At 53.1% G+C, this 27,011-nt stretch overlaps 1 protein-coding gene across 1 annotated transcript in view; it reads right to left on the bottom strand.

Annotated features, from left to right (window-relative positions):
• PARVB (parvin beta) overlaps positions 1-27,011 on the bottom strand; it is a 114,941-nt gene that overhangs the window by 44,812 nt on the left and 43,118 nt on the right. The window contains exons 2-3 of the mRNA XM_059937123.1: positions 12,821-12,910; positions 9,238-9,308 (exon numbers count right to left, since the gene is read on the bottom strand). Of these exons, the coding sequence (XP_059793106.1) occupies positions 9,238-9,308; positions 12,821-12,910 (161 nt within the window). The remainder of the gene's footprint in view (positions 1-9,237; positions 9,309-12,820; positions 12,911-27,011) is intronic.

The raw sequence follows: 27,011 nt of genomic DNA, 5'->3' as shown, positions 1-27,011 counted from the left end.
GGGCGGGATAGGAAACAGCTGAGCAGAAAGTGGGTGCCCGGGGGTTGGGGCAGGCGGGGTGGCGAGATCCGGGCCACGGAGGCGTGAACCACTCTCCCAATGTGGACCCGGCAGGGAGGCCAGGAGGGGCCGGTGCCCATCGTAGGATGGAGCTGCCGCCCAAACAGCCTCCACACTGGGCCTGTGTGTGCTATGTGACCCAGCAATTCCACTTCTAGAAATTTCTCCCAAGGTACCTATCCAAATGTGCTCCTAGACATCTACCAACTCGGAAATGATTTCAAATTTTGTGTAGGAAAAGCTGAATGCACAAAAGAAAAAGCCTGGAGGGATACGAATTAAAAAATTACCACTGCCTTCTGTTTGATTTTTCTGTCTTCCAGGTTTTCAGCAGTATATATTACTTTGGGAATTAGAAAAAATAATAATAGATGCCACTTATAAAAATAAATCACTATCCAGATGGCTCCTTTGCCGAAACTGACAAGCAAATCCTACAACGCAAATGGAAAGTCAAGAGACCCCCCAAAAGCCAAAACAATCTTGAAAAAGAACAAAGTTGGAGAACTGACACTTCCTGATTTCAAACTTTCCTACAAAGCTAGAGTATCAAAACATGTGATACTGGCAGAAGGACATAGAGGTCAATGAAACAGAAATGAGAGGTCAGAAATAAACTTCACATTACAGTCAAGTGACATCCATAAGGGGGCTAAGACAATTCGATGGGGAAACAAACAGTCTTTTTAACAAATGGTGCCGGGACAACTGGATATCCACATGCAAAAGAATAAAACTGAACCGTTACTTTACACCATATATAGAAATCAACTCAAAATGGATCAGACCTCAGCGTAGGAACTAAAACTATAAAACTCTTAGAAAACATGGAGGTAAATCTTCATGACCTTGGATGAGGTAATGATTTCTTAGCTGTGACACCAAAAGCACAAGGAACAAAAGAAAAAATAGATAAACTTGACAAACAAAATTTAAAACATTTGTACTTCAAAAGATACTATCCAGAAAATACAAAGACAACCCACAGGATGCGAGAAGATTTTGCAAGTCATATATCTGATAAAGGATTTGTATCTAGAATATATAAGGAACACTTAAAACTCAGTAATAAAAAGACAAATAACCCAATTTAAAAATGGGTAAAGCACAACTACTGAAGCCCGCGCGCCTAGAGCCCGTGCTCCACAACAAGAGAAGCCACTGCAATGAGAAGCCTGCACACCACAACGAAGAGTAGCCCCCCGCTCACTACAACTAGGGAAAGCCCACGCGCAGCAATGAAAGACCCAACACAGCCAAAAAAAAAAAAAAAGTTCCTTCCTCCCCCAAACTGTATGACCTTCAGGTCAAACAAACTTTGAAAAAAAAAAAAAAATGGGCAAAGGATCTGAATAGACATTTCTCCAAAACAGATATACAAATAGCCAATACATGAAAAGATGCTCAACATCATTAGCCATCAGGGAAATATAAATCAAAACCACTACGAGATACCTTTTCATACCCACCAGGGTAGCTATAATCAAAACGACGAACAGTAAGTGTTGCCAAGGATGTAGAGAAATTGGAAGAATTTTCATACACTTCTTTGGGGGATGTAAAATGGTGCAGCCACTACGGAAACAGTCTGGCAGTTACTCAAAAGGTTAAGCACAGAATCACCATATGACCCAGCAATTTCACTCCCAGGTATATACCAAAAAGAACTGCAAACACAAGCTCATACAAAACCTTGTACACGGATGTTCATAGCAGCACTATTCAAAATAACCAAAATGTGGAAACAACCCAAATGCCATCGAGAAAGAACGGATCAACACGTTGTGGTCTATCCATACAATGGAATAGTATTCAGCCATAAAAAGGAATGGAGTTCTTTTTTTTTTTTTTTTTTTGGCTGCATTGGGTCTTTCTTGCTGCGCATGGGGGCTACTCTTCGCTGTGGCGCGTGGGCTTCTCATTGTGGTGGCTTCTCTTGTTGTGGAGCACGGGCTCTAGGCACACGGGCTTCAGTAGTTGTGGCTCGCGGGCTCTAGAGCGCAGGCTCAGTAGTTGTGGCATGTGGGCTCAGTAGTTGTGGCATGTGGGCTCTAAAGTGCAGGCTCCGTAGTTGTGGCGCACGGGCTTAGTTGCTCCGCGGCATGTGGGATCTTCCCGGACCAGAGATCGAACCTGTGTCCCCTGCACTGGCAGGCGGATTCTTAACCACTGCGCCACCAGGGAAGTCCAGGAATGGAGTTCTGATACCTGCTACAACATGGATGAATCTTAAAAACACTATGCCAGGTGAAAGAAGCCAGACACAAAAGTCACGTATTGATATGTTTCCCCTTCTATGAAATATCCAGAATATGCAAATTATAGAGACGGAATAATTCTTTAGAGACAAAGTGGTTGCCGGGGGCCAGGAAGGAGGATACACGACTGAGTGCTGATGGTTATGGGGTTCCTTTCTGGGGTGATGAAAATGTCCTTGACTGATTGAGGTGATGGCTGAACAGCTCTGGGAGTACACTAACAACCGCTGAATTGTACGGTATGGGAATTCGATCTCAATAAACCTGTTATTAAGCAATGAACCTCTAGAATGCAGGTGCTAGCACCTACCTCTGCAGGGCTATTCTGAGGATGTGGTGAGATGATCTACTGGCCAGTGCTAATCAACTATAGAGATCTACACAGATGTCAGCCTCGCCACCCCCGGCTTCTCTGCGTGTCAGAAACCCCTTTCTGATGTACTCAGCCTAACTACCAGCACCTAGGATATGTGGACACCACCCGAGGTGCTGGAGCTGTAAAGAAACATGACCTAATCTCTGCCCCACGTGGGCAGTTAGGTGTCACAGCTGCTTGCTGGTCCTCCCACGTCCCTGTGCCCCCCCCAAACCAACCCCGGGAGTCAAACACCATTTCGCACCCCTGCCACCTCTCTTATCTTACCTCTGATCACCCTCGTTCTTGCTGTCTAGGCTCCAGTCACGCTGCCCGCCCCCCACCCCGTCGCTGGCCTTCACACCTGCCAGCACGGGCATCCCAGGGGGCCTCTGCACTTGCTGCCGCCCTAGGTACCAACCAGCAGGTCTCTGCTCAAATGTCAGCTCCCGACCACCCCACCAAAAACAGAGGGGAGAAGAAACCACCCTGCTTCTTGCTTTAGTTTCCTTCAAAGCGGTCATGCCACCTGGAACCATATTCATCCGTCCCTCGACATGTCTGTCTCCCCAGCTGGACCACCAGCCCACTCAAGGCCATCACCGCAGGGGCTAAACTAGGAACAGACCCACGGAAGGCGCTCAAATCAACTGCAGGGCTGCCTACAGACCTAGAAAAGCCTCTGGGGCATGCAGACATTCGGTTCTAGAGGCTGCCTTGCCCAGAGCAAGGTCCTGTAGGAAAACACACAAGAGATGTTTCTGCTATGAAGAAACTAAAACTAAAAATCCCATCTGGATCTCTGACCTGGTCAAAGTCCAAATACGGAAACAACAGACAGAAGGGGATGAAAATCACATTTCACGCAACGGGACACGGAGGTCAGCTCTGGGAAAGCAAAAGCAAATCCACCGCCCAGTTTCACTGCTGCCCCCGCAGAGATGCAGTCCCCTCCTGGCCACCACCAATCACCCTGCCCTTGTACTGCCCAGATCATCCGTCTTAATCTTCTGTTTCACAGGAGACTTTTTAAAGATGGCACCCGTCCTTACTTTTAGGGACGTACTCATTTGCAAACTCCGAATTCTGCAGGCACATGTCTAGGTCGTGTATTAATGATGCCCTCGGCACAGTGCTCTTTGCATAGACTTTTCACAAGCTTGCTTTAGCCAGAATAAAAAATTACTTCCCCCTGAGTTCCTTCTAAATGATAATCAGGATCTGCAGCCTGTCTCCCCCAAAGCTATGACAGTTATGTTTTAATCACTTCCAAACAGGCTTGTCGTGGCTTAATGCACGGAGGACGCAGGCAGGAGAACATCCCGGCCAGGTGCAGTGCCAGCCGCATCACCGGGCATCTCCACACAACGATGATAGCACCGTCTTCTGCCCGGAAGACCATCTTTGTGCAGCTGACTTTCTTCATAGGGGCAAAGAGAGGGAGAAAACAGAACTTAACAACCCGAAGGAGCCTTGTCCAATAAACTGGGAGATGAGATGTGAAATCTGCTTGTGGGGAGAAATGCGTACCCCGGTGACGACACGGCCAGCCTGCCTTGGACCAACGCACCCGCAAGTGTGGAGGCCCCTCCCTGGCTATTCACTCTGGAAAGCATGAGAACTGCCATTTCCTCTTTCAAAGATCATTTAAAATATAAAGGATCTCATCTGTAAACTGCTATCTTCCCCAGGCAGCACCAGCTGTTCACCCTGTTAAGAGATTCAGGGCACTCCTGGAGGATGCTAGCGAAAAGGACCACAGGACAAACACCTGCATACAAGAGACAGGATAAGTCTTTCAGCTCCTGAGCCCACAGGATACTCACTTCTAAACTTGAACCATAGACGTGCCCATGCACCTCCCTCCCAGCTCTGCCCTGCTTGTGCCCATGTTCCAGCGCCCGGCACAGCACCTGCCAGACAGCAAGCGTGTGGCATCCAACGTCACCCTCATGCTTGCAGATGGGCACGACTGTTCTCCTGCTTTAATCCGAGCCGGGATTTGAATCCCGGGAGCCGATTCCAGAGCCCATCACACCCACCCGTTCACCCCCTCATACTGCATTACACACAATAGAGGCTCGAAGAGAATGTTTCAATGAGCGGCCTCATTCTTAATGCCTGGCTTAGCCCGAGCCAGGGTTTTTTACAGGAAGCAGAGAGCAGCTCACAATGTTTTAAACACCAACAGTCCTGAGGCAGGAAGGTCAGTGGGGGTAAGTCTACAGAGAGAGACAGGACAGGGGCCAAGACAAGAGGTAACGAAGTGCAGATGATGGAGAACAGAGAAAGCAAGCCAGGGGACTGACCGTGCTAACTCAGAAAGGTCCCGCTGGTCCCAAGACTGGGACGTGGCCAGTGGTCGGGATGTCAGCCAGACCTCACCCTGACAAGCTCAGGCCCGCACGTGGTCCACACCCTGCACCAAAATCAACCTGCGCTTCCTCGTCGGCTGATTTTAACCTGTGTCCTCGGAATAAGCCATAACCGTGAGTATAATTGGAGTCCTTTTAGCAAAGTATCAAACCCATGCGTCGTCTTGGGGCTCCCAAACTTACAACCGGCATCAGAAGTGGGGTTGGGGGCTTCCCTGGGGCCGCAGAGGTTGAGAGTCTGCCTGCCAATGCAGGGGACACGGGTTCGAGCCCTGGTCTGGGAAGATCCCACATGCCGCGGAGCGGCTAGGCCCGTGAGCCACAATTACTGAGCCTGTGCGTCTGGAGCCTGTGCTCCAGAACGAGAGAGGCCGCGATAGTGAGAGGCCCGCGCACCGCGATGAAGAGTGGCCCCCGCTTGCCGCAACTAGAGAAAGCCCTCGCACAGAAACGAAGACCCAACACAGCCATAAATAAATAAATTTTTAAAAAAAGATTATGTGTAGACATGACTTTGGAACCTAAGCTTGCCTGGGAGCTAGCTCCTTGCCATCTAGCTGTCAGTGTAGAATGGGCATTCAATTAAAAAAAAAAAAAAAAAAAAGAAGTGGGGCTGGACTTGGGGGAAACGGCCTTTGCAACCTCACACCCAGGTGGGCAGGTGCTCAGCTTGCTCAAGGAGGGAGGGGCAAGGAGGCTCGGGGGCTGGAGCGCTGGATTTGGGGGGGGCGGGAAGTAAGGCAGCAGGGCCGCCAGCCCGGAGCACGTCTAAGGGTGCCCGGCTCGGCGGCACCCCAAGGCAGGCCACGGGCAGCTCACCCCTGACCGCACGCGCAGGCTGCCTGGCCCTGGGGCCAGCGCCTCCTCACGCCAAGAAAAAGAGGTGCTGACAGCCCCCTGTCGTGCGTGAACCCCGACTCTGGGATACGCTGAGCCTCCCCCTGACCTGACAAACAAGAACCACCCAGAGTAGCCGGCGCTCAGCCCAGGCATCTCCCAGACCCCCACCAACACGCGTGCGTCTCTGTTTAAAAGCCCTGTAGTTAGTGAGAACTAGTATTTCACATACATCCCCTCCACGTGCCATTACAGCAACCAACAAGCCACAGACAGACAGCCTGATGGCACTGTCCTGCTTGCTGTGTTTATGCTTATTTTGGAGAATAAGTCACCAGCCTTGAGATACGATTTGCCGTCTGAGGGCAGGGGGAACCATCCAGAAATTGCCCGTCTCCAGGCATATGTGCTCCAGGCTGGCGGGAGGGCCATGGGAGCAGACCTCTATGTGTCTGGCAGCTGGCCCTTCCTGGAAACTGGCAAGGCAGCAAGGCCGGCCCTGCCCCCAAGCGGACGGGGACCCTCAGCTACAGCTAAGGGATGCGGTGATTTAGGGACAGGAGGTAACTCGGCCTGGTGTACTGGTTTCTCCAGCTGCTGTAACAAATTATCACCAATCTGGGGCTTCCAAACCACCAGTGTATTCCCTCACAGTCCTGGAGGTCAGAAGTCCAAGATCAGTTTCACTGGGTTAATGCCAAGGTGTCAGGAGGGCTGATTCCTTCTGGAGGCTCTAGGGGAGGCTTCCTGGACTTTTCCACGTTCTAGGGGAGCCCACATTCCTTAGCACATGGCCCCTTCCCACATCTTCAAAACCAGCAGCGTGGCATCCCATTTCCATCCTCATGTTGCCACCATCACCTGCAGTCAAATCTCTCTCTGCCTCCCTCTTATAAGGACACTTGTGAGACCACCACACAATCCAGGGTCATCCCTCCCTCCACACCCCTAACTTAATCACATCTGCAAAGTCTCTTTTGCCATATAAGGAGGTAACAGTCACAGGTTTCAGAGGTTAGGACGTGGACATCTTTGGGAGCCATGATTCAGCACACCACACCTGGGTTCCCCAGGAAAGAGAGCCCAGGGCCAAGCTCACTGCTGCTGCTTTTGGGGGGACCATAACCCCAAACTAGCAAGAGTGAGGGGAGAGGGAAGGGAGGCAGGTGCGCCCCTGAGCCGCCCGCAGCTTCGGAAGAAAACCCAGCCGACGCCCAGCACACAGCCAACTTGCTGTGGAAGCACGGCTCTCAGAACTGCCCGTCGGGGAAGAAAGGGAGAGGCGTGCATTCCCACTCCCTCCGGCCCTCAGTCCTACTTCGCCCCACAAGATGTTAACGTCCGCACTCCCAGCCCCTCCAGCTGGCACACTCCCTGCCCCAGACGTGGTCATTCATCTGAACCCGTCATCCGGGGCAGGAGGGGCTGCCAGAGCCTCCGCAGGTCCCGTCGGGCCGGTCCCGGATGCAGAGATGCTGTGGTCCCTCTGTGTGGGCTGATAAAGGACATGTAGCTGCCCAGCCCTCACCCGGTGGAGGCCAAAAATGCCTGTAGTCTCCTGAGGCAAAGCGGCAAAGCAGAGGCGGGTAGGGCCGAGTGAGTGAGTCCAGGAGGAGCACGGAGCGGATGTGGATCCCGTATAGCAGGGAGGTGACTTGTTCATCTTGCAGCCCCGGCCGGGGTCCAGCACAGCCCCCGACCCTCAACCGCGGCTCAGCGAATAAGGCATCAAACGGACAGACTCATTCAAGACCGGACACTTCACTGGTTCAGAGCATAACCCGGGGGTGGGGGAGTTACTTCTCTCGGAGTCCCCATATTTAGCATTTGAATTGGTGGCCTGAGTAAAGCAGAGGGCCCTCCCCAGCGTGGGTGGGTGGCATGCAATCCAGGAAGGGCCTGAATAGGACAAAAAGGTGGAGGAAGGCTGGACTCGCCCTCTCTTTGCCTGGGACGTCCAAGTCCTGTGCTGGGCTCTCAGGCCCTCAGACCAGCTTTCCTGGTCCCCAGTTTGCAGAGGGCAGATCATGGGACTTCTCAGCCTATAATCACGTGAGCCAATCCTTATAAATCTCTATAGATAGATACAGAGAGAGACAGAAGAGATAAATATAGGGAGAGAGAGATAGATAGACAGATGGAGAGAGAGAGAGAGAGGTAGAGAGATAGGGCCATGTCCTGTGGATTCTGTTTCTCTGGAGAACCCTGACAAACACAGGGCATCCCCGCCTACTACTTAAATATCGCCCGTGGATAACATTTTAGTGGCTGAAGTGCAGGGTTACTTTTCCTCACCGACAATCTTCTGTTCAGAATAACAAAGTGGGTATTCAGGAAAAAAAGAAATCTTAATAAACTAGGCAATTTAAGTTGCTCAGAATCAACATTATGGAGTGGGCCCGAAAACGGACATTTTCCATTTCAATTTTTTAAAAGCTACAACTTGCAAAGGTTTTGTTTATCCTGAAGGAGCCCTCGTGAAAAGGCAGTCGTGCCCTCATCGGGCCCAACCGCAGTGGTTAAGGTGGAGAAACTTTTGAAAAAGCCCTTTTCATAAGGTATGTGTGTGGCACTGCCCTAAACGGCGTCTGCACAGCCCAGGTCCGCTGGCCTCAGGGCTCGCAGGTGAGGATGCTGTCAGAGCCCTTGCCGGCCCAGGGATTAACCTCTGATGCCCTGCTGTGGTTTAGATCAGAGCAATCAAACTGCAACCCACGCTCGGACACGGGCTAACGCTACGAATGAAGCCTCACCGCTAAGCCGGGCTCGAGAGACCAGTGGGGAGAGACGCGCAGCCGCCATGGCCCCGAAGGAGCCCAGAGCCAGCGGCCCGGGCTGGCCTTGCTTCCCTGACTTTCCGGAACCAGGCGGCCATCCTCTGGCCTCGCCGGTCCCCACACGTCCAGACGCTGCAGAACCTGACGGCTGCCCAGTGCAGGGGCACCAGCACCCAATGAGGATCCACAGGTGCGGCCAGAGGGGCCCACGTGCCCGCTTTTCAGAGTTTCCTCTGAACGCCGCCCCTCTCGCTCCAGAAAGAGTTTGAACGCCTTGAACCCGTCTGCAAGGCACCGTGAGCGTTCACTGCAGCTGTTCGTTCCAAGTCTTAAGAAAAGGGTCCCCGCATAACTGGGTCCAGCACGTGACGGGGAGCGGGCCGTCTGAGAGGCCCCGTGGGGCTGGGCCCCTGGGAGATGCTCCAAGTCGTCCAGCCGCTTCCTCCATATCCCTCCACCAAACGCAGCAGTAAGGCCCCGTGACCAGCCGCCAGCTTTGCTCCTTTGGCCCACAAGAGCCTGAACCCCAAGGTCTGACCCCACAAGAACATCCCAGCCGGGACACGCGTCCTCACCTTGACCAGCTCCTTGAACCTGGGGTCGTCCCTGGACGTGGGGTCGATCACCGTGCGCTCTTGGTTCTCCTCTGCGGGGACAAAGGACAAAGGACAGGCGGGTTAGCGTCAGTGGGCGTGGCCGGATCCCCTGGCACAGATGGGGGGAATTGAGAGCAGAGACCCCGTGGTCCTCTCAGTGAGCAGCCCTGCAGCCGGTCACACGGCCCAGGCAGAACTGCCTCCCAGGAGGCAATGGAGCATCCACCCGCATCTTTCAGGAGGGAGGGGGGCGCACACAGGCCTGAATCGGAGCTGTGGAAGAGCCACTATTAATAAACCCGGGGAAGACCTGTCGTTCACCGAGAAAGCTCGCCACTGCATAAGGTGATACGGACAAAAATATTAGAAAGAGCAGGGGAATAAAAGGATGTTTCTCAGCAAAGTGTGTTTTATCCATCTTCTGTTTCTGTTTATCTGTTTGTTTTTCCCTCCGTGTCTGGCCTTGATCCATGGACCACGGGCACCAGTGAGCTTGTACAGAGGGAGTGACGCAGTGGTAATAAGTGGACAGCAGAGGGGAAAGACCCACAGACACCAGACACGTCACAGAACAAAACTGAGCAGGGGTGTTAAATGGACAGAAAAGAAGCACAACCTCTGGCCCCTAGGACGGGCAGGCAGAGATGACCAGGGTCCCGGGGCCCACACAGGCTCCCACGGCTGGGACCCTGTCCACGTTGGTGGGAATGAAATGGCTTTGAGTGACAGAGGCTTCACAACAGCAAAAATTCTTTTTTTTTAAAGTTTATTTGTTGTGATTGTTTATGAGACATTTCTATATTTTTTTTAAATTTATTTTATTTATTTTTGGCTGTGTTGGGTCTTCATTGCTGTGCGCGGGCTTTCTCTAGTTGCGGTGAGTGGGGGCTACTCTTCACTGCGGTGCTTGGGCTTCTCATTGCGGTGGCTTCTCTTGTTGCAGAGCATGGGCTCTAGGCGCACAGGCTTCAGTAGTTATAGCGTGTGGGCTCAGTAGTTGTGGCTGGTGGACTCAGGAGTGGTGGCTCACGGGCTCTAGAGCACAGGCCCAGTAGTTGTGGCGCACGGGCTTAGTTGCTCCGTGGCATATGCGATCTTCCCAGACCAGGGATCAAACCCGTGTCCCCTGAATTGGCAGATGGATTCTTAACCACTGCGCCACCAGGGAAGCCCAACAGCAAAATTTAAAACCCGACAAAGTGGAAAAGCTATTTTTGGAGCCACGCGGACCTGATGCTTGAGAGAGACGCTGCAGGTAGCCTGCAGGGGACCACACTGGAGTTCCTTGTGATATCCCTGCTAAGGCCCTCTGCAGCCTCCTGCCACTCCTGGGATCAAGGTCACATCCTCCACGTGGCCCCCGAGGCCCTCTGCAGCCTCCTTCCCAGCTCCCCCCAGCACCCCTGACCGGCCCGTCAGCAAGCCTCTCACGACCGCTGGCCACAGGGCCTTGGACATGCTGTTCCCTGTCCGACACCCTCTCCTCCCACTTCACATCCCCTTCACCCGTCACTCTCAGCTCCAGGTGCTGACCAGGGTGGTTCTTATCAAGGTCACAGGAGCTTCAGGGGCCAGCAGAACCTTACAGAGCAAACGGAAGAATGCCAACTCCCAGCCCAAGAGCAGCTATTTAGAAAAATGGTAAGGCAGGCGGGTTAGGGTCCATGGAAAAGCAGGTTCAAGGCATATTGACAAAACAATAGCCTGCCACACGTTTACAGTAAATCTATTTTCTAGCACTCCTGTTGGTCTAAAGCAGGGTTCTCAGCCAGAAGCAATCAAGTCCCCCGAACCCCCATCCCAGGGGACTCACAGCAATGTCTGGAGACGTTTCTGATTGTCCCAACCGGGGGGGCAGGGAGGGGAGGGTGAGTATGCCAGGGGAGCCTAGTGGGTAGAGACCAGGGATGCTGATCAACACCTTGGCCCCGCTATAAAGAATTATCCGGGGCTTCCCTGGTGGCGCAGTGGTTGAGAATCTGCCTGCCAATGCAGGGGACACGGGTTCGAGCCCTGGTCTGGGAAGATCCCACATGCCGCAGAGCAACTAGGCCCATGAGCCACAACTACTGAGCCTGCGCGTCTGGAGCCTGTGCTCCGCAACAGGAGAGGCCGCGATAATGGGAGGCCCGCGCACCGCAATGAAGAGTGGCCCCCACTTGCCACAACTGGAGAAAGCCCTCGCACAGAAACGAAGACCCAACACAGCCATAAATAAATTAATTAATTAAAAAAAAAAAAAAAAGAATTATCCGGTGCCAAATGCCCATAGCACGGGGTGGGTGTGGGAGAAACCCTGTTCTGAATCAGGGTAATTTCCAGACAGTGTTCATCCCCAGTTTCTCCTGGGAGAGGGTCATTTTCCTGGGCAGCAGCTGCGGCCAGACTGAAGACAAAACACAACAGCGTCAGTGAAGGGTCACGCTCTTCCTAGAGCAGAGGGGAAGCCGCAGGGGACCCCGGCGGCACCTCCGAGCCCGTCCAGCGCTTGGCTGCAGGTCGGCCGCCTGGACGTGTGTTTGCATTTCTTCCCCATCAGCTCTTGCTGGCCTGGCCTTGTCGTGGGAACCACAACAGAGGCATCAACCGGGACTTCCCTCTGAACCAGGCAGGGTTTGGAAAGAAGCGGAATGTTCCGAGACTGCCTTCCAGATCCATCGGATCCCAAAACACGTTTTAAGGCAAGTGTGTCCAGGCCGTCACCTCATCAGTGCCGGCTGGGGTGCGGTCCTGAGGAGGTGACTGCAGGGCCGGTACCGCTTGGCAGGTCCCACCTAGCAGGCCCCTGGCGTGGAGGCCACTCCGGCTTGTGCAGAGATGGGGGGTATGTTAATCGTGTTTCTTGTTTTCTGTATTTTCTACTGTTTTGACATCTTGGGGCCTTGGGGACCCAGAGGGACTCCCCTCTCAGAGCTAGCTGATTCCCAAAACAGCAAACGTGTCCCCTGTGAGTGCCTTCCCCGTGCAAACAACCAACGCAGAGCCCACACGCCCCAGACACCTCTCTAACTGAACTCACACAGGGCTCTTACACGCCCAGCCAACAGCCCCTGCCCTAATCACCTGGGACCAGGTACAGACAACTCGGGGCAGCCCCTGTGTCCCAGAGGCCCCTGAAATTACCCAGACCAGCCGATCCAAACCTGCTTATTAACCCTGCCTCACTCACTCCTTCCTGTGAAAACCACAATGAAGGCTTCTGCCCGTGCTTTCCCGTCACTCCTTCTGCCTCCTGCCCGACCCTGCTGCCCTCCCCGTCACCTTGGGAACCGTGAGTTTAACAAACCACCTTTTCAGTGGCAGTCGGCTCCTGATCCGTTGGCCTCATCATACTTAAATCACAATAAAACTGACATCTGCAATCATAAAGGCAGTAACCTACAAGGGAAGGCTTGCTTTTTTCCTACAGACTTTTTTAAACACGACCTTGAGCTGAGAGCCCCATGTGACGTCAGAGTCTGATCAAAAGGCCACGAATGCTCCTCTTCAGCCCCTCCCAGACCAACCGCAAGCTGGGAAGCTCAACTCGCCCACGACAAGGAGCTGGAGAAACCGATAATACCGAGCAGGGTGTCTTCAGGGTGGATCTCCACCGAGGCAGGGGACATCGGCAAGTTGATGGCATTTTTCCCTTCTTCCTGCAGGTCACTCACTGTCAGGCAGAAAGAGAAAGGAAAAAGCCAGTTAGTATAAATGGAATATCGTGGCCTCACATGTTGGCAGTGGAAACAGAGAGAAATCAACTCCTGTTTTTTAAGCATTTAACAAACATTCCTAAATGGCTGGTTGCCCAGAAGGGAAAAACGCTCCGAACCAAGAATACATTCTGCAATTCTTCACCCACGCCGGAGAGTTCCCGATTCTCACCAAGCCCGGCCAGGCTGTTTTCACCGCTCTTTGCAATACATGACTATGTCATGGAAGCTTCTGGATGCTTCCAGATCCACCCAAGGCTGCTGAGATGGACGAAGCTTGGATCACAGCGACAGGGCCTGAAACGGGCGGGCTCCCCTCCCCCTCCCGGACAGCAGTGTCCTCGGCCGTGGACTCCGGGTGTGAAGACCCTCCCGGCTCACAACAGGCGAGGCAGTGCCGTCGTCCGTGGCCACGTTCACGGGACAGAATCCGGCTGGTCTGACGCCAGGTAATGCCCAGGGTCGGGAGCAGTGAAACACACAGCAGAATCTAACAAACCGAATCCGGAGACTTGGAGTTGGGAGCGCAGGACCGTGTCTAGAGGGCAGACAGGGTGCCGGGGGCTGGGGAGGAGGACGCCCTGAACAGTCGCAGGGACCGCAGGGCCGGCTACGTGATGAGAGGGGCGGCCTGGATGCCACAATGCAGAAAGGATCCCTCGCCCCCCGCACTAGACACCTTCCAGGAAAGCATCTCGACTTACACTGGCCAGGGGGCCATCCCGGGACACCGGGGGCTAACAGCGCATTTCTTCCACCGGCCATAACTGCATCGGACTCCAGGCTCCAGCCCCCATCCAGTGGGTGCAGGGGGCGCTGGGCGCCTTTCCAGCCCTGGCTGAGAACTGCTGGGTGACAGTCCCCGACCACACGCCACAAAACCAGCCTCTTCCTCTGTGAGCTCCAGTGACAAGTGCCCAGCCTTCCTTCTCTTTTTCTCTTTTTTTTTTTTTAAATCGTAATTGAATTACAACGTTGTGTTAGTTTCAAGGCCTTCTCTGTAATGAAACGTCCTCAGAGATGGAAACCTACTTCCTCTTTCAATACTGCAGTCACCTCGAACCTTGAATATCTCCAATTCCGGGACCTGAGGGTACAGGGGACAGAGTAGCAAGGGGACAGGATGTGATGGCTTTGGGACAGGCAGGCCAGGGTGACCCAACCCCAGGCACGTCTGGCAACCTCTCTGCCTGTTTTCTCAAAACGTCGGGTCCCCTGGAAGGACTTAATGAAACGATGAACATCAGGTTCTGAGGCCGGAGCTGGGCACACGGTGGGCTCCCTGGACTCAGCCATAGACCCAGCTTTGGGGACAAGCCACCCTCTGTCCCTCACAAGGAACACGACAGTGGGGCCCAGGACGTTGGGTTCTAACATCAGGAAGGCCCTGATAGAGGACTGTGAAAATATGGGCTCTCTTGCACACCCACGTCCTACAGCAGCAATGACTTACACGATTCACAGACAAAAGGTGGAAACGGCCCAAGTGTCCACTGATGGATGAACGGATAAACTAATATGGTCCATACACACAATGGAATGTTATTCACCCATAAAAAGGAAGGGAATTCTGACACATACTACCACGTGGATGAATCCTGAGGACAGTACACTAAGTGAAATAAGCCAGACACAAAACGGCAAACCCTGTATGATTCCACTTACAGGAGGTCCCTACAGTCAAATTCACAGCGACAGAAAGTAGAATGGTGGGTGTCAGGGGCTGAAAATAGGGGGAAATGATGGGGAGTCAGTGTTTAATGGGGACAGAGCTTCAGTTTGGGAAGATGAAAAAGTTCTGGAGATGGAGGGTGGTGATGGCCACACAACAACGTGAATGAACTGAATCCCACGGAACAGTACACTTAAAAAGGGTTAAAATGGTACATTTTATGTTATGTATATTTTACCACAATTTAAAAGAAGAGGGAAGAAAAAATGGACCCCTCCCAACAATACTCCAGTCTGGAGGCCAGCCCTGCACCTGGAGACAGACACAGTCTCCCTGCCGCCCCGCATCCCAGGAGCAGACCCCACGCACAGCCATCTTTTGATCCCCAAATCCTTAGCTTAACTCTGTGCAAGAAGCAGACACGTGTTAAACACCTTCACGAGCAAATGACTCGGAGACGCACCCCGCCCGGCCCCGCTCCCCATTCCAAAGATCCCCTCCGGTCACTCAGTCCCGCTGAGAAAACAGACCAAATTTCAGCAATTATTTTTACTACATAACAAGTTACAAAGAGTCTTCTAACCAGCAAAGGGCTTTCCAAGGCAGAAAAGGGAAGGAGGAAAAGGGGATTTTTCACAAAAGTTCTCGCATATTCAAGAGGCACGTACGTGAACTGTGCAAGGGGGTGGGTGCGGCAGCCGTGGGCTCCTCACTCTGGTTTCCTGGGCCAGCGTCACAGAAGGAGGACAGAAAGGCCAGGGAGGTCCCTTCCGGTCAAGGCTGTCTGCCATGGTTATGTTCACGGCCGAGGAAGAACAAAAGACCCTGGCTTCACATGAGTGGAGGGTCGCACAGGTGGGCTTCGGGGCACAGGTGAGCCACGCAGGTGCGTCCTTACTGTGAGCCCGTAGCGCCTCCCAAGAGCCCCAGAGCTGCCACGCGGGTCATCCGCTGGCCTGGACACGGGCCGTGGGCCAGAACAACTGGTGGCAGATGGGGTTGCGGGGTGCAGAGATGAAGAGATGCTTCCAGGAGCCCTGCTGCCTGGCCTCAAAAACAGGGAGCATGGAGGAGAACAGGAACGACATTTTCAAAGCAGAGAAACTGGGTCACATGAAAACAGAGAAATTTCCACACCGCCCTTGCAACATCAAAGATAACACTAAACAGGGCCTAGGATCTCTCGGCTTTAATAGATGAGAAATGCTCTTACAGACCCACCCAGACGGCACATTCCACAGGCCTGTTAAGCATAAAGCCCTGAGGAAAACAAGGAGGGACTGTGGCCAGGAGCCCAGGGTTCGGATCTCTCTGTGCCACGTGCTGGCATGCGGCCTCCAGCAAGTCCCTTCACCTTGCTCAGCCTCAGTTTCACCGTCTGGAACGCGGGGGTGGCAGCGGTACCTACCTCACAGGGGCTTCTGAGGAATAAGTGAAGTTCATCCCAGGGAAAACCAGGGAAGGCTTCCTAGAGGAAGCAGTAACTGAACTTGGCCTTGAAAGAAGGCAAGAATCCCGGAAAAAGGGACTTTGGGACTCCATGCAAAGCCTGTGGGTGACTGATCACAGCTGGGATTCCGGAAGCCCTCTGTGGCGGCCACGTCCACGCTGAACCACAGCGGGGCTCAGTGAGGCCTCTTCGGAGCTCTGCTATTGTTCACGGCCTGGGTTCCCTGAGGGACACGGCCCCTTCACTGAGGAGCCTTCAGCTGAAATCTGATTATGGTCTTCTGAGGGTCAGTCCAGGGTCTGGAAGGAGGGGCTCCGCTTGGACCACAGCTTCTCCCCGAGGACCGCACTCTGCCAGGTCAGTGGCTTTTCCCTAATCCCAGGAATGTCTTGGTTTTGAAAGTACTGGTCCATTTGCCAGAAAGTCAGACACTTCAGTGACTGGAAATTCTGACTATCTTGTGTCACAGAGAAAGATCCAGGGGCACCTGGTGTGCACAGCGGGTGTGGGTGTTCAAAGGACCTGGGGCTCGATGTGCCGGGGCCGAGGATTCATCATGGTCCTAAGCGTCTGCCCTTGTCCACCCTAAACCCAACAGCCAACGTGTTCCCAAGGCACCCAGGTTCACCTTCCCGCGGTGACACTCTGGGCCGTGGGCCACACGGGGACATGGGGGTGGGGAAGTGCCGGGAGGGAGAGAGGCTGGAGGAGACCCAGGGAGAGCGTGTGACAGCTCCAGTGCCCCTCTGGGGACAGCCACGCCTCGCTCAGCCCCGGGGCGCAGAGTGGGCTACGCAGACCGCGGTCGCCAGATCTCAGGAGCTTTCCAAAAATGCTGGAAATTTTGGGTTTTGTGTAGAATCCCCCAATTTATAAATGTGAGCAAGTAATTCAAATTCTGCAGGCCAGCCAGGGGCCACCGGTTTACAACCCCAGGTCGCAGTAAAAGTCTAACCCACGTCCCTGCCTGTCAGTGGGAGAGGGCCACTAGCGTTTCCTGAGCACCTACTACGTGCCCAGCACCTTCTCTGTCTTCTGTTCATCTAATCTCCTAACAAGTCTGTGAGGGAGTGGCTGGTCCCGGCTTGGTCAATGCTGGGCCAGCGTCTATCAGACGTGAAGGCATCTGATGTACACCAACCATGAGTCCTAGAGTCAGGACTGAACCCAGGTTCAACCTGGTCTTCACTCGCTATGTTCAGCTGAGTCCTACCCACCTTCAAGCCTCAGCTTGCTGGCCGCCTCTTCCAGGAAGCCATCCTGGGTGCTCCCCTCCCATCCCAGGCTCCCCTCTGCCCAGCTCACATCATGCAGTCAGCCCTGTAACTACCTCTTTCCTGGACTGCCTGCCCACACCAGTGCTAACTCAGCTCCTGCACATAGTAGGTCTTTATATCTGAGGGGCAGCACGATGAAGGGCTTAGAAACTGGGAGCCAGTCTGCTGGTTTCAGATCCCAGCTCAGCCACTGACAAGCTGGGTGATCCTGGGCAAGCTACGTATTTGCTCTGTGCCTCAGCTTCCATCTGTGAAATGGGGCCTGATACACCCCAAACACACAGAACAATGTCTGGCGTGCGGTACTCGCTCAGTAAGCGTCAGCTTCCAGCTTCTGCCGAACAGAAGGAGACGCACGTGTTTCCAAAGCCCGTTCTCTTTCCATCACTCCACCCAGAGACCGGGCAAGGTTTGAAAAACACACCACCTCTCCTGATTGGAATGACAAGCGCATAAAAAGGAGGAAAGAGAATCAAAATCTAAAACCTCAAACGTCTCACAAACAGCCTGCCACTTATATACCCCAGGCCGAGCGCAAAGGTTCCATCCTTGATTTTTTTTTTTTTAAATCTTTTTCTTTGTATGGGTTTCGCTTATTTCTTTATTTATGCCCAGGCTCTTTCCCCCTCAAAAAAAGGCTTTTAGACAGTTTTTTTTTTTTTTTTTCTTTTTACATTATTAGGAAAACACAACTCTGAAAGCAGGCTGCTTTAAAAGAGCAAGGCTAACCGCAAGGGAAAGCACAGATCGGAAAACACAGGGGCTTCTCTCTCCATGAGGGGTGCCAGGGCAGGAGGGGGGAATCACCACGCACCCCCTGCAAAGATGGGGTGCGGAAAGCTCCCTGGGGCTCACCTGCGGGGGGTTCGGCGAGGATAAAAAGACCCCATGCTGGGTGAGACACGGCCCTTGGACTGGGGAGGGCGAGTTGGGAATCAGCTCCATGTGTGCAAGAAGGACCTGACAAAATCTCTGCTAAATGAGGCTTTCCAGGCTTCCCCGGGGAGGGAGAGCTTTCTATGAATCTCCACCACCCATCTGCGCTCAGAGGGATCGCATCTTTGCAGAAGTCACAATTTATCAGAATAACTAAATTCATCAGCCACGAAGGTCTTCTCAACAGAGCAGTTCTTCTAAAAATAAACCAAATCGTACTTCATGTAAAGATCTCACAGCTCAGTAGAGTGAAAATAGGGCCCAAATAAGATCTCAACAAGAACAATGATATACACAGACCGGACAGCGGGGGCGGGGGGGGGGGGGTGATGCTGCAGGACAACCCTTCCTGACATCCAAAGACAAGGTGATCAAACGACCCACTAATCACAATTCAAACGCATCATCCTTGTAAAGGCCTTGAGATGCGAGGCCCGGCCCTTCCCAGGAGGTCAAGACTCCAGGCTCCATCTCCCAGATTCCTGGGATTGCAGTGGATAGATGACCGCATCCTGCCCGGGGTAAAAGGCAGGGAGGGCTAACCGCCCCGGAGACAGCAGCTGCCCTTCCTGACTGGGATGTGGGCAAAGAGTGAAATTACTTTCAGTGATCCATGTAGCAAAACATACACGAAAGAGCCTCTTAACCTTTAAAGTGGCAGATCTGGTATGTTTTTACTGAGGGAGAGATTCTGGCCTTGCCATGGGGATGCCAGCCCATAGTAATGAGCTCGCTATATTTATGTACATTTAACTCGCTGTAATTTCTCAGCGGAGGATGAGATTCTGAACTGCTGACAAGACCATGGGAATAAGAAAACACCATGGCTGTGAGGATCCCTCAGCCTGAACATTTGATTTATGGTGTTTGCTCTGCTGGGCCACGAGATTCCATGCCATTTCTTGAGATGAAATAAGTTGAGAGGCTAAAATAAATATGTGAGCATTTCAATAAGGCAAAACGCAAAGAAGGTCAACAGGCATTAACTGACCCCACATCATGAGCTGACAGCTAAAGATCTGTCCTGTTCAGGCAGCAGCAAGCCTCGGGTTTTACAGGATGCCGATCTAATGAACACTGATAAAGGCCAACAGAGCCGGCCCTGGTGCTGGGGGAGCCTGGCACAGGGTGCAGACATATGGAAGGAGCTGTCCTGACCACTTCCACCCAACAGCCTGGCCTGGCCCCTGGCACAGAGAAGGCTCTTGAGGAACAAACGTACAATTAATTAAGTGCAATACATGTGATGGTGTTGACTTTTTTTTTTTTGGCTGTGCCACACGGCATACGGCATCTTAGTTCCCCAACCAGGGATTGAACCCATGCCCCCTACAGTGGAAGCGCAGAGTCTTAACCACTGGACCACCAGGGAAGTCCCGGTGTTGACTTTTAAAAAGCAGGTTTCAAATAATACAGCAGGATATTTATGTAAAATACAGAATCAGAAAACTCAAAACTGGGAATTCCGTGACAGTCCAGTGATTACAACTCTGAGCTTCCACTGCAGGGGACACAGGTTCGATCCCTGGTCGGGGAACAAAGATCCTGTAATGCCTTGCGGCACAGCCAAAAAACAAACAAATAAATACTTAAAAAAAAAAAAAAAACTGAGAACTATGTATTTTTATGTGTACACAACTAAATTCAAAGAAAAAGGAATGAAAGGATGTGCGCCAACATGACAAGAGTAGTATCACCTCTGGGGGGATGAGTGACGGAAGGAAAGGAGGAGATTGGGAAGGCTTTGTCATGACTGTGTTCATAAGTTAGTTGTGAAAATTAAAATAAAGTTAAAAGAATAGACAACAAATAGATGCTCTACAGCAGGGACCCAAAGGAGGTGACAGCCAGTGCTACAGGGAAGGAGACCAGAGGGGGCAGCAGGTGAGGCTTCCTGTGGAGCTGAGCCTGTCCTGAGGCGCTCAGCCCCTGGGTAGGTTTCTAAAGGCAGAGACGCGGGACTCAGAGCCCAGGCCGTGAGCCATCCAGGTCTGATGGTCCCTATCTGCCTTAGGTGAAGCCTTGGCCTGGAAGCCTCAGACCCTGGGCTTCCTTGCGGGAGGGTCTGCAGGGAGAGAGACCGTGTGTCTGCTGCAGAGATCCCAGAGGAAGTCACAGAGGGCCACACGGGCCACGCCCGCCCGAAGCAGTGAGTTTGCGGCGCGTGGAGTCACTGATCTCCCCCAGGCAATTCCATCCTCACCTCCAAGTTCAGGAAAACCGCTGCTTCTGAATGCAACGGGCATCCACACAGCGCAGAACCTAGGAACCGCCTCTCCTCTGGATCATTTTAGCCCATCCGTGCTTCTACTGAGCAGGTCAGTCGGTAGCATCTGTCTCAGGTGACGCTGAGGCAGTGCAGTGCCGCCTGGGGAAGTTGTGTGAGGGGAGCTGAGGGCCCCGCGTCCTCGGGGAACCCAGCACGGGAGACCTGTAGGGTAGGAAAGGACCAGCTCTGGGACAGCACCCAGGAGCGACCCCGTCTCCATGGGGACCTCCCTGTCATCTGCCCTCCCATCACCGGCGGGAACCAGCCTGGGAGCCTTGGCTAACCATTCACCCTCCTAAACGCTCAGCCCAGACTCCAAACGTCAAAGCACTGAGGCTCCCGGGGGCTAACGGGCGGGTTCTTACCCAGCAGGTCTGGGGAGGGTCCAAGATGCAGCATCGTTATCCAGCCCCCAGGTGACGTTACTGATGCTGGTCCACAGACCACACCTGAGTAGCAAGAACTTAGAGGACATTCCCACGCCCCTCCGCTCCTGAAACCCAAGCCGGTAAGCGACGCTGTGTTCCTTTTAGAGATAGACACAGGGGCCACGGTTCAACAACTCCCAACCTGGCCAGCACCCGCCGCGGCTCCGGTATTCAAGAAAGAAGGACTGGGGGACTTGCCTGGTGGCGCAGTGGTTAAGAATCCGCCTGCCAATGCAGGAGACACGGGTTTGAGCCCTGGTCCGGGAAGATCCCACATGCTGCGGAGCAACTAAGCCCGTGTGCCACAACTACTGAGCTTGCGTGCTGCAACTACTGAAACCCGTGTGCCTAAAGCCCGTGCTCCGCAACAAGAGAAGCCACCACAATGAGAAGCCCGCGCACCACAATGAAGAGTAGCCCCCGCTCACTGCAACTAGAGAAAGCCCGCGCAACAACAAAGACCCAACGCAGCCAAAAATAAATAAAATAAATAAATTAAAAAAAAAAAAAGAAAGAAAGAAAGAAGGACTGGGCACCCGCCTCACACGCTACCGTGCTAAGCTCCCACGACAGGTGAGGTCTTCCCTAAAAGACTGAGTCACACCCGAGCCGGCCCAGCTGGTCAGGGATGGCTCCAACCCACTTGAGGCCTGCGGTACCCCCAAACTACATAATCTCTCAGCTTTCGGTGGGATCAAAGGAAAGCACAGACCATTTCCTGCCTGTGGGGAGAATCCAGAATTTCATTCTTTCTCCGTGAATCCCTGTTATCACTCTTGAGCCAAATGCAGAGCTGCCCTCTCGGCAGTAATAATAAATGCGTTCACCGGCCACCCTGGCTTCTCCCAAGACCCTCTAGTTTAAAGGGCTGGTTCCCACGTCCCAGCAGAAAGGGTTCAACAGCGGAAATGGCTCTGGGATGCAGGGGAGGCTTGGGCTTTTCCCGGCAGCACTGCCAGCCTCAGGGGACACAGTGACAACCTAAAGGGAAAGAGAAGCTGAGAGAGGGAACCACACATCACAGCCCCGACCACGCAAAACGACTCATGCAAAATGATAACTCGATTCTAGGACCAACATGTGCTCAAGTGCAAAGAGGAAAAAGGCAAGGACCAAGATGCTAGACCTAGGACCAGCCTCTGCAGATTTTGCATCTCGTGTCCTGTCCTTAGGGCAACCAGGGGATCTCTCACCAGGAGAGCCAGTCGGCCTCCCGCAGACTCTGCCGTGGCCTCTTCCCACCCCGAGCCAGCCTCTCCCCTTCTGCAGGTGACCAACTGGACTCTGCTGTCCCTCCTCCCAGCATCCATGTGCCCTTCCTCTGGTCAAACAGGACTCAGCATCCCAGACCTCAGCCAGTGGGCACACTGCACTCTCCAGAATACAGTCAGGGATGGGCTTGGCCCAATTAGAGCCAACAGAACAAGGAGAGTTTCCTAGGAATGCAGAATGACAGGCACTCTTTCCCTCTGGCCTTGACCCAGAAAGGATGCAGGTGGAAGCTGCCCCCCATCGTCTTACCAGCACACAAACCCTGGAAATGAAGACACTGGGTCCACAGAGCTAAGAGGACAGAGTTTAGCCAAGCCAGCTGTCTGCTGGATCAAGCCTTACCTGAGGCTGGCCACCTCTGGACCTTTCTGTCAAATGAACCAATGAATGCCATTTTGTTCTTAATCCACTTTGAGTTGGGTTTTCTGTCATTTGCAGACTGAGTGTCGGGCTATCACTCCCTGGTATAGAGCACCCCAGAGCTCCTACTGGCTCCAGGGTAAAACCCAAACCCCTCAAAGGGGTACCTGAAGACTCCTGATGAACAAGCCCCACCTCTCATCAACCCAGATGCAGCTCCCACGCTTCTGCATCACCTTTCAATGAGGCCATTCCTTTGCCCCCACTATCCCCACCACCTGAAATGCCCTTTTCGTGATATCTAGCCAATTCCACCCGTTCCCCAAGATTCTTCATTAAAGCGTTCTCTGTAACCCCACCCCCTGGGCAGCATGAGGGCCCTTCCTCTGGGTTCCCACAGCTCCCTGTGCACGTGACAGCTACAAACCCTTATCCCCCCACAGGAAGTGGTGGGGTGTGCCCTCCGCCCCGCCCCCGCCGAGTGGCCAAACGCTGATCAAAACCCAGCACGTGACAAGCATCCGACAAACATTCACAGAATGAATAAATGACAAATGACTGTAAATGCGTTTACGTAGGCAAAATGGAGCCGAAGAGAGAATTTAGGTAAGAGGCACAAAGTCAGAAGTACTGGGAACAGGCCGTTCTTGCAAAACATTCCACCTCCAGCCACTCGGGTGGAAAAAGAGCATTTCCATTAAGGCTTACATTAGCCTGGCAGTCGTGGGTCACCAAGAACCCAATTACTGCAATGGGGCCGTGCGGAGGGCGAGGCCTCGAGAGGAAGGCCTCTGCTCTGCAATCAGGGACTTACCGGGACAGGCTGCCTCACCCACTGGAGCGAGTTCCTGCCGGCCAAGGGCGGGGTGGCGGGGGGCACCAGGAAGGAAGCGGTCCCCCCGGTTCCCGGACACTGGGTCTTCCGAATACCAAGGGCTGCTTAGGTCTAAGTATGGAAAAGGCTGGGGCTCAGAAGCCAATGTCAAACAGGTGGTTCCCTCCGAGCAGAAGCGGTCCTTTTCCTCCCCTTTGCCCTGCGTGATCAGAAAAACGTGAGAACCACAGAAAAACGAATTGTCTGTGGGAAGGAGAACAGGAAGAAAGACTTCTAGGTGATCCTTCAATGTCAGGTTTACCAAATAAACCACCCGGCGGGCAGAAACCAGGACACCGGAGGAGCCCCGGGCTTCTTGCTCAAAAAAGAATGGCTGATCCTTTAGGGACGAGTGATGATTTGGTCGGTTTTTCAGACGGAAAGCAAGTGGGTCAACTTCTTCAAGTCACCTCTCAGAATGCATCAGGTGGAAAGAATCCCTCGGGGGCCTGAGATAGGGGATGGATCTGCGGACGGCCAGGTGTCTGCTCCTGGTCTCACCCTCCTCCGATCCATCCCCCACAGTGTCTCCAGACTTCGTCCCCAGAACGCAGGCCGTGGGGTCACTCCTCTGCCCATGGGCTGTCCTGACACTCCACCACTCCCGAAACAAAACCCACACCCTTCCCCCCGCATGGCACCCCCTCCTCCAGTGCAGAGCTCAGGGCCAGGCTCGGTCACCCCTTTGGGCCTTTGCCAGCCTGTGCCCCCTCCAGGAGCTCCACGTCCAGAGCTTGAGCCTGGAGGCAAAGCCCACTGCAAACGTCCCCTCTTCCGTGGCCCTGTCCCTCCTCCAAACCCCTGGCCCAGGGTCGCGGACGGTGCAGACAGAATAGCGGAGAAGGGGAGGTTCTGGAGGACTATTACATAACATCCTGTGACCTTGGGCTTTAAGTCCTTCCGTCTTTCACCATCGCTCCTCTGCAGAGGGGTTAGAACCAGACCTGTCGTCGTGACGACTAACTAAACAAGATGGTGCATCAAGCACCAGTCACATGGTAAATGCTGGGTCTCTCCCTTCTTGTCCCACCACCCGCACCTGCGCTGGGTAACCGGAGGCGCTTGGTGTCCCCGAGTCACCCACTTGACGAGTTTGCAGGCGCACCAGGCACATGCCAGCTACAAGGTCAGACAGCCCCTGAGCTCCCGGGTTTACCAATCTAGCAGATGTGCGGATGTCTCACTGCTAGATTATAAACTCCCAGAAGGGGACTTCCCTGCAGAGGATGCGGGTTTGATCCCTGGTCAGGGAACTAAGATCCCACATGCCGCGGGGTAACTAAGCCCGCGCGCCACCACTACTGAGCTCCCGTGCCTCAGCTAGAGGGCCTGCGCACCACAAACTACAGAGCCCACGCGCTATGCAACCCACGCGCCACAACTAGAGAAAACCTGCATGCCACACTAGCGAGAAGCCCGTGCGCCGCAACAAAAGATCCCGCATGCCGCAACGAAAGATCCTGCGTGCCATAACTAAGACCCAACGCAGCCAAAAATTAAATAAATAAATAAATAATATAATAAATCTTTTTAAAATAAATAAATAAACTCCCAGAAGGCAGAGTTCAAGTCTTATCACCCCTGTGCCCCAGAGGTGGGCCCCGCACACAGAGGAGACCCTAGAAAAGTGTGCTCACCTGAACAGAACAGAATCAAACCAGATCCCGAAAGCCTGAGTTATCTGCCAGCGTCAAGGGTGAAACACCCTCGCTAATTAACTGTTTGGGATGACAAGGGGCCACGTATCCCCACGCACCAATTCTCGAAGAATGCAGACGTTGAAACACACCCCTGCCAACTGCAAACCAGGCGTATCTAACCTCGAAGATCCTGAATATACAGGTCAGACATCACCACAAACATCTCACCGGTCGCTGAACATTTAAAACAGACATGTGCATTACCCCACTCCTCTGACGAATAGCTGGACCACACTCGTGAGGCCAGTGTCCCCCGAACCCTCGGGTTTTCTCAGCCCCCTTAGCTCAGGTTCCTGGCAATCACGGCACCCTGGCCCCACTGGTCCTAACCTGATGGTGGATCCTTTGATGTGAGCGCTCTGTCCCCTGGGTTTGGGGATGGCCCATCTGTCACATGTCTACCAATCAATCGTGCTGGTTCTAAGTGAGTAGTTAAAAGCAATTTCAGTCACTGGTCATGAAAATCTATCATTAGTTAATGATAATGGAAAAAGAGTCTAGAAAAGGGGCATCCGCCTGCCAATGCAGGGGACGCGGGTTCGAGCCCTGGTCCGGGAAGATCCCACATACCGCGGAGCAACTAAGCCCGTGCACCACAACTACTGAGCCTGTCTGTGCTCTAGAGCCCACGAGCCACAACTACTGAAGCCCGCGTGCCTAGAGCCCGTGCTCCGCAACGAGAGAAGCCACCACAATGAGAAGCCCGCGCACCGCAACAAAGAGTAGCCCCCGCTCGCAGCAGCTAGAGAAAGACCGCGCAGCTACGAAGACCCAACACAGCCAAAGATAAATTAATAAAATTTTTTTAAAAAAAGAGTCTAGAAGAGGCAGAAGGTGGGAGCAGAGGGGTGCTCTGCTCCCCTCTGCTCAGAATTATAAAAAAAAAAAGCCACATCTCTTTTACATATAGTAGTGTGTATCTGTTAATTCCAAACTCCTAATTTATCCTCCCCCGCCCCCGCCTCTTTGGTAACCATAAGTTTGTTTTCTATGTCTGTGAATCTGTTTCTGTTTTGTAAATAAGTTCATCTGTATTATTTTTTTAGATTCCACATATAAGTGACATCATATGATATTTGTCTTTCTCTGCCTGACTTACTTCACTTAGTATGATAATCTCTAGGTCCATCCATGTTGCTGCCAATGGCCTGAAACCAACACAATATTGTAAATCAACTGTATTTCAATTAAAAAAAAAAAAAGTCACATTAATGTCTTGTGTTTGTCGGTCACGGTTCCGGCCCCTCGGAGCCAAGCTGTGTGATGTGTCCCACCCACGGGGAGATGGAAAGAAACCTCAACAGGACCAGCCCGATGAGGTTAACACCCTCACAGAGAAAAGCGCTTCATAAGAGAAAACAGAAACAGCAGTGGGGAAAATAAGCCCGGTGAAGCAAGTTGGGCTGCTTCCTGTGCCGTGAAACTCGTATTAATTAGCCTGATCGCTACTGTCTCATCGTATCCAGGCAAGCCCAAGGTGTGCTCTGCTGAGAAAATAAGAAGATTAAATCATTAAGTCATTTTAAGAAAAAGAACCGATTCTCTGTGCACCTGCGCCGAAACAAACGCTCCACCGGGAGAGAACTTGGGACCCGCAGGCGGGAAACGTCAGGAGCACGGCGCCCTCTAGCGGCCCATCTGCCCCTGCAGATGCGAGCCAGGCACGGCCTGCGAAGGTTTCATCTCAACAAGAGAATCTGCTGCAGGGCAGAGGGGTGCCTTCCAAAGGCAGGCAGCTTTGGGGGCGCTTGAAGCCACGTGCCCCTGGGGCTGGCGGCTCCACCCGGAATGGATGCGACACTCAAGGGAACAAAGTACAA

This window comes from Balaenoptera ricei, chromosome 10 (genome assembly GCF_028023285.1).
Source record: "Balaenoptera ricei isolate mBalRic1 chromosome 10, mBalRic1.hap2, whole genome shotgun sequence".
Classification (NCBI taxonomy): domain Eukaryota; kingdom Metazoa; phylum Chordata; class Mammalia; order Artiodactyla; family Balaenopteridae; genus Balaenoptera; species Balaenoptera ricei.
This window is presented reverse-complemented; position numbering and strand designations above follow the sequence as displayed.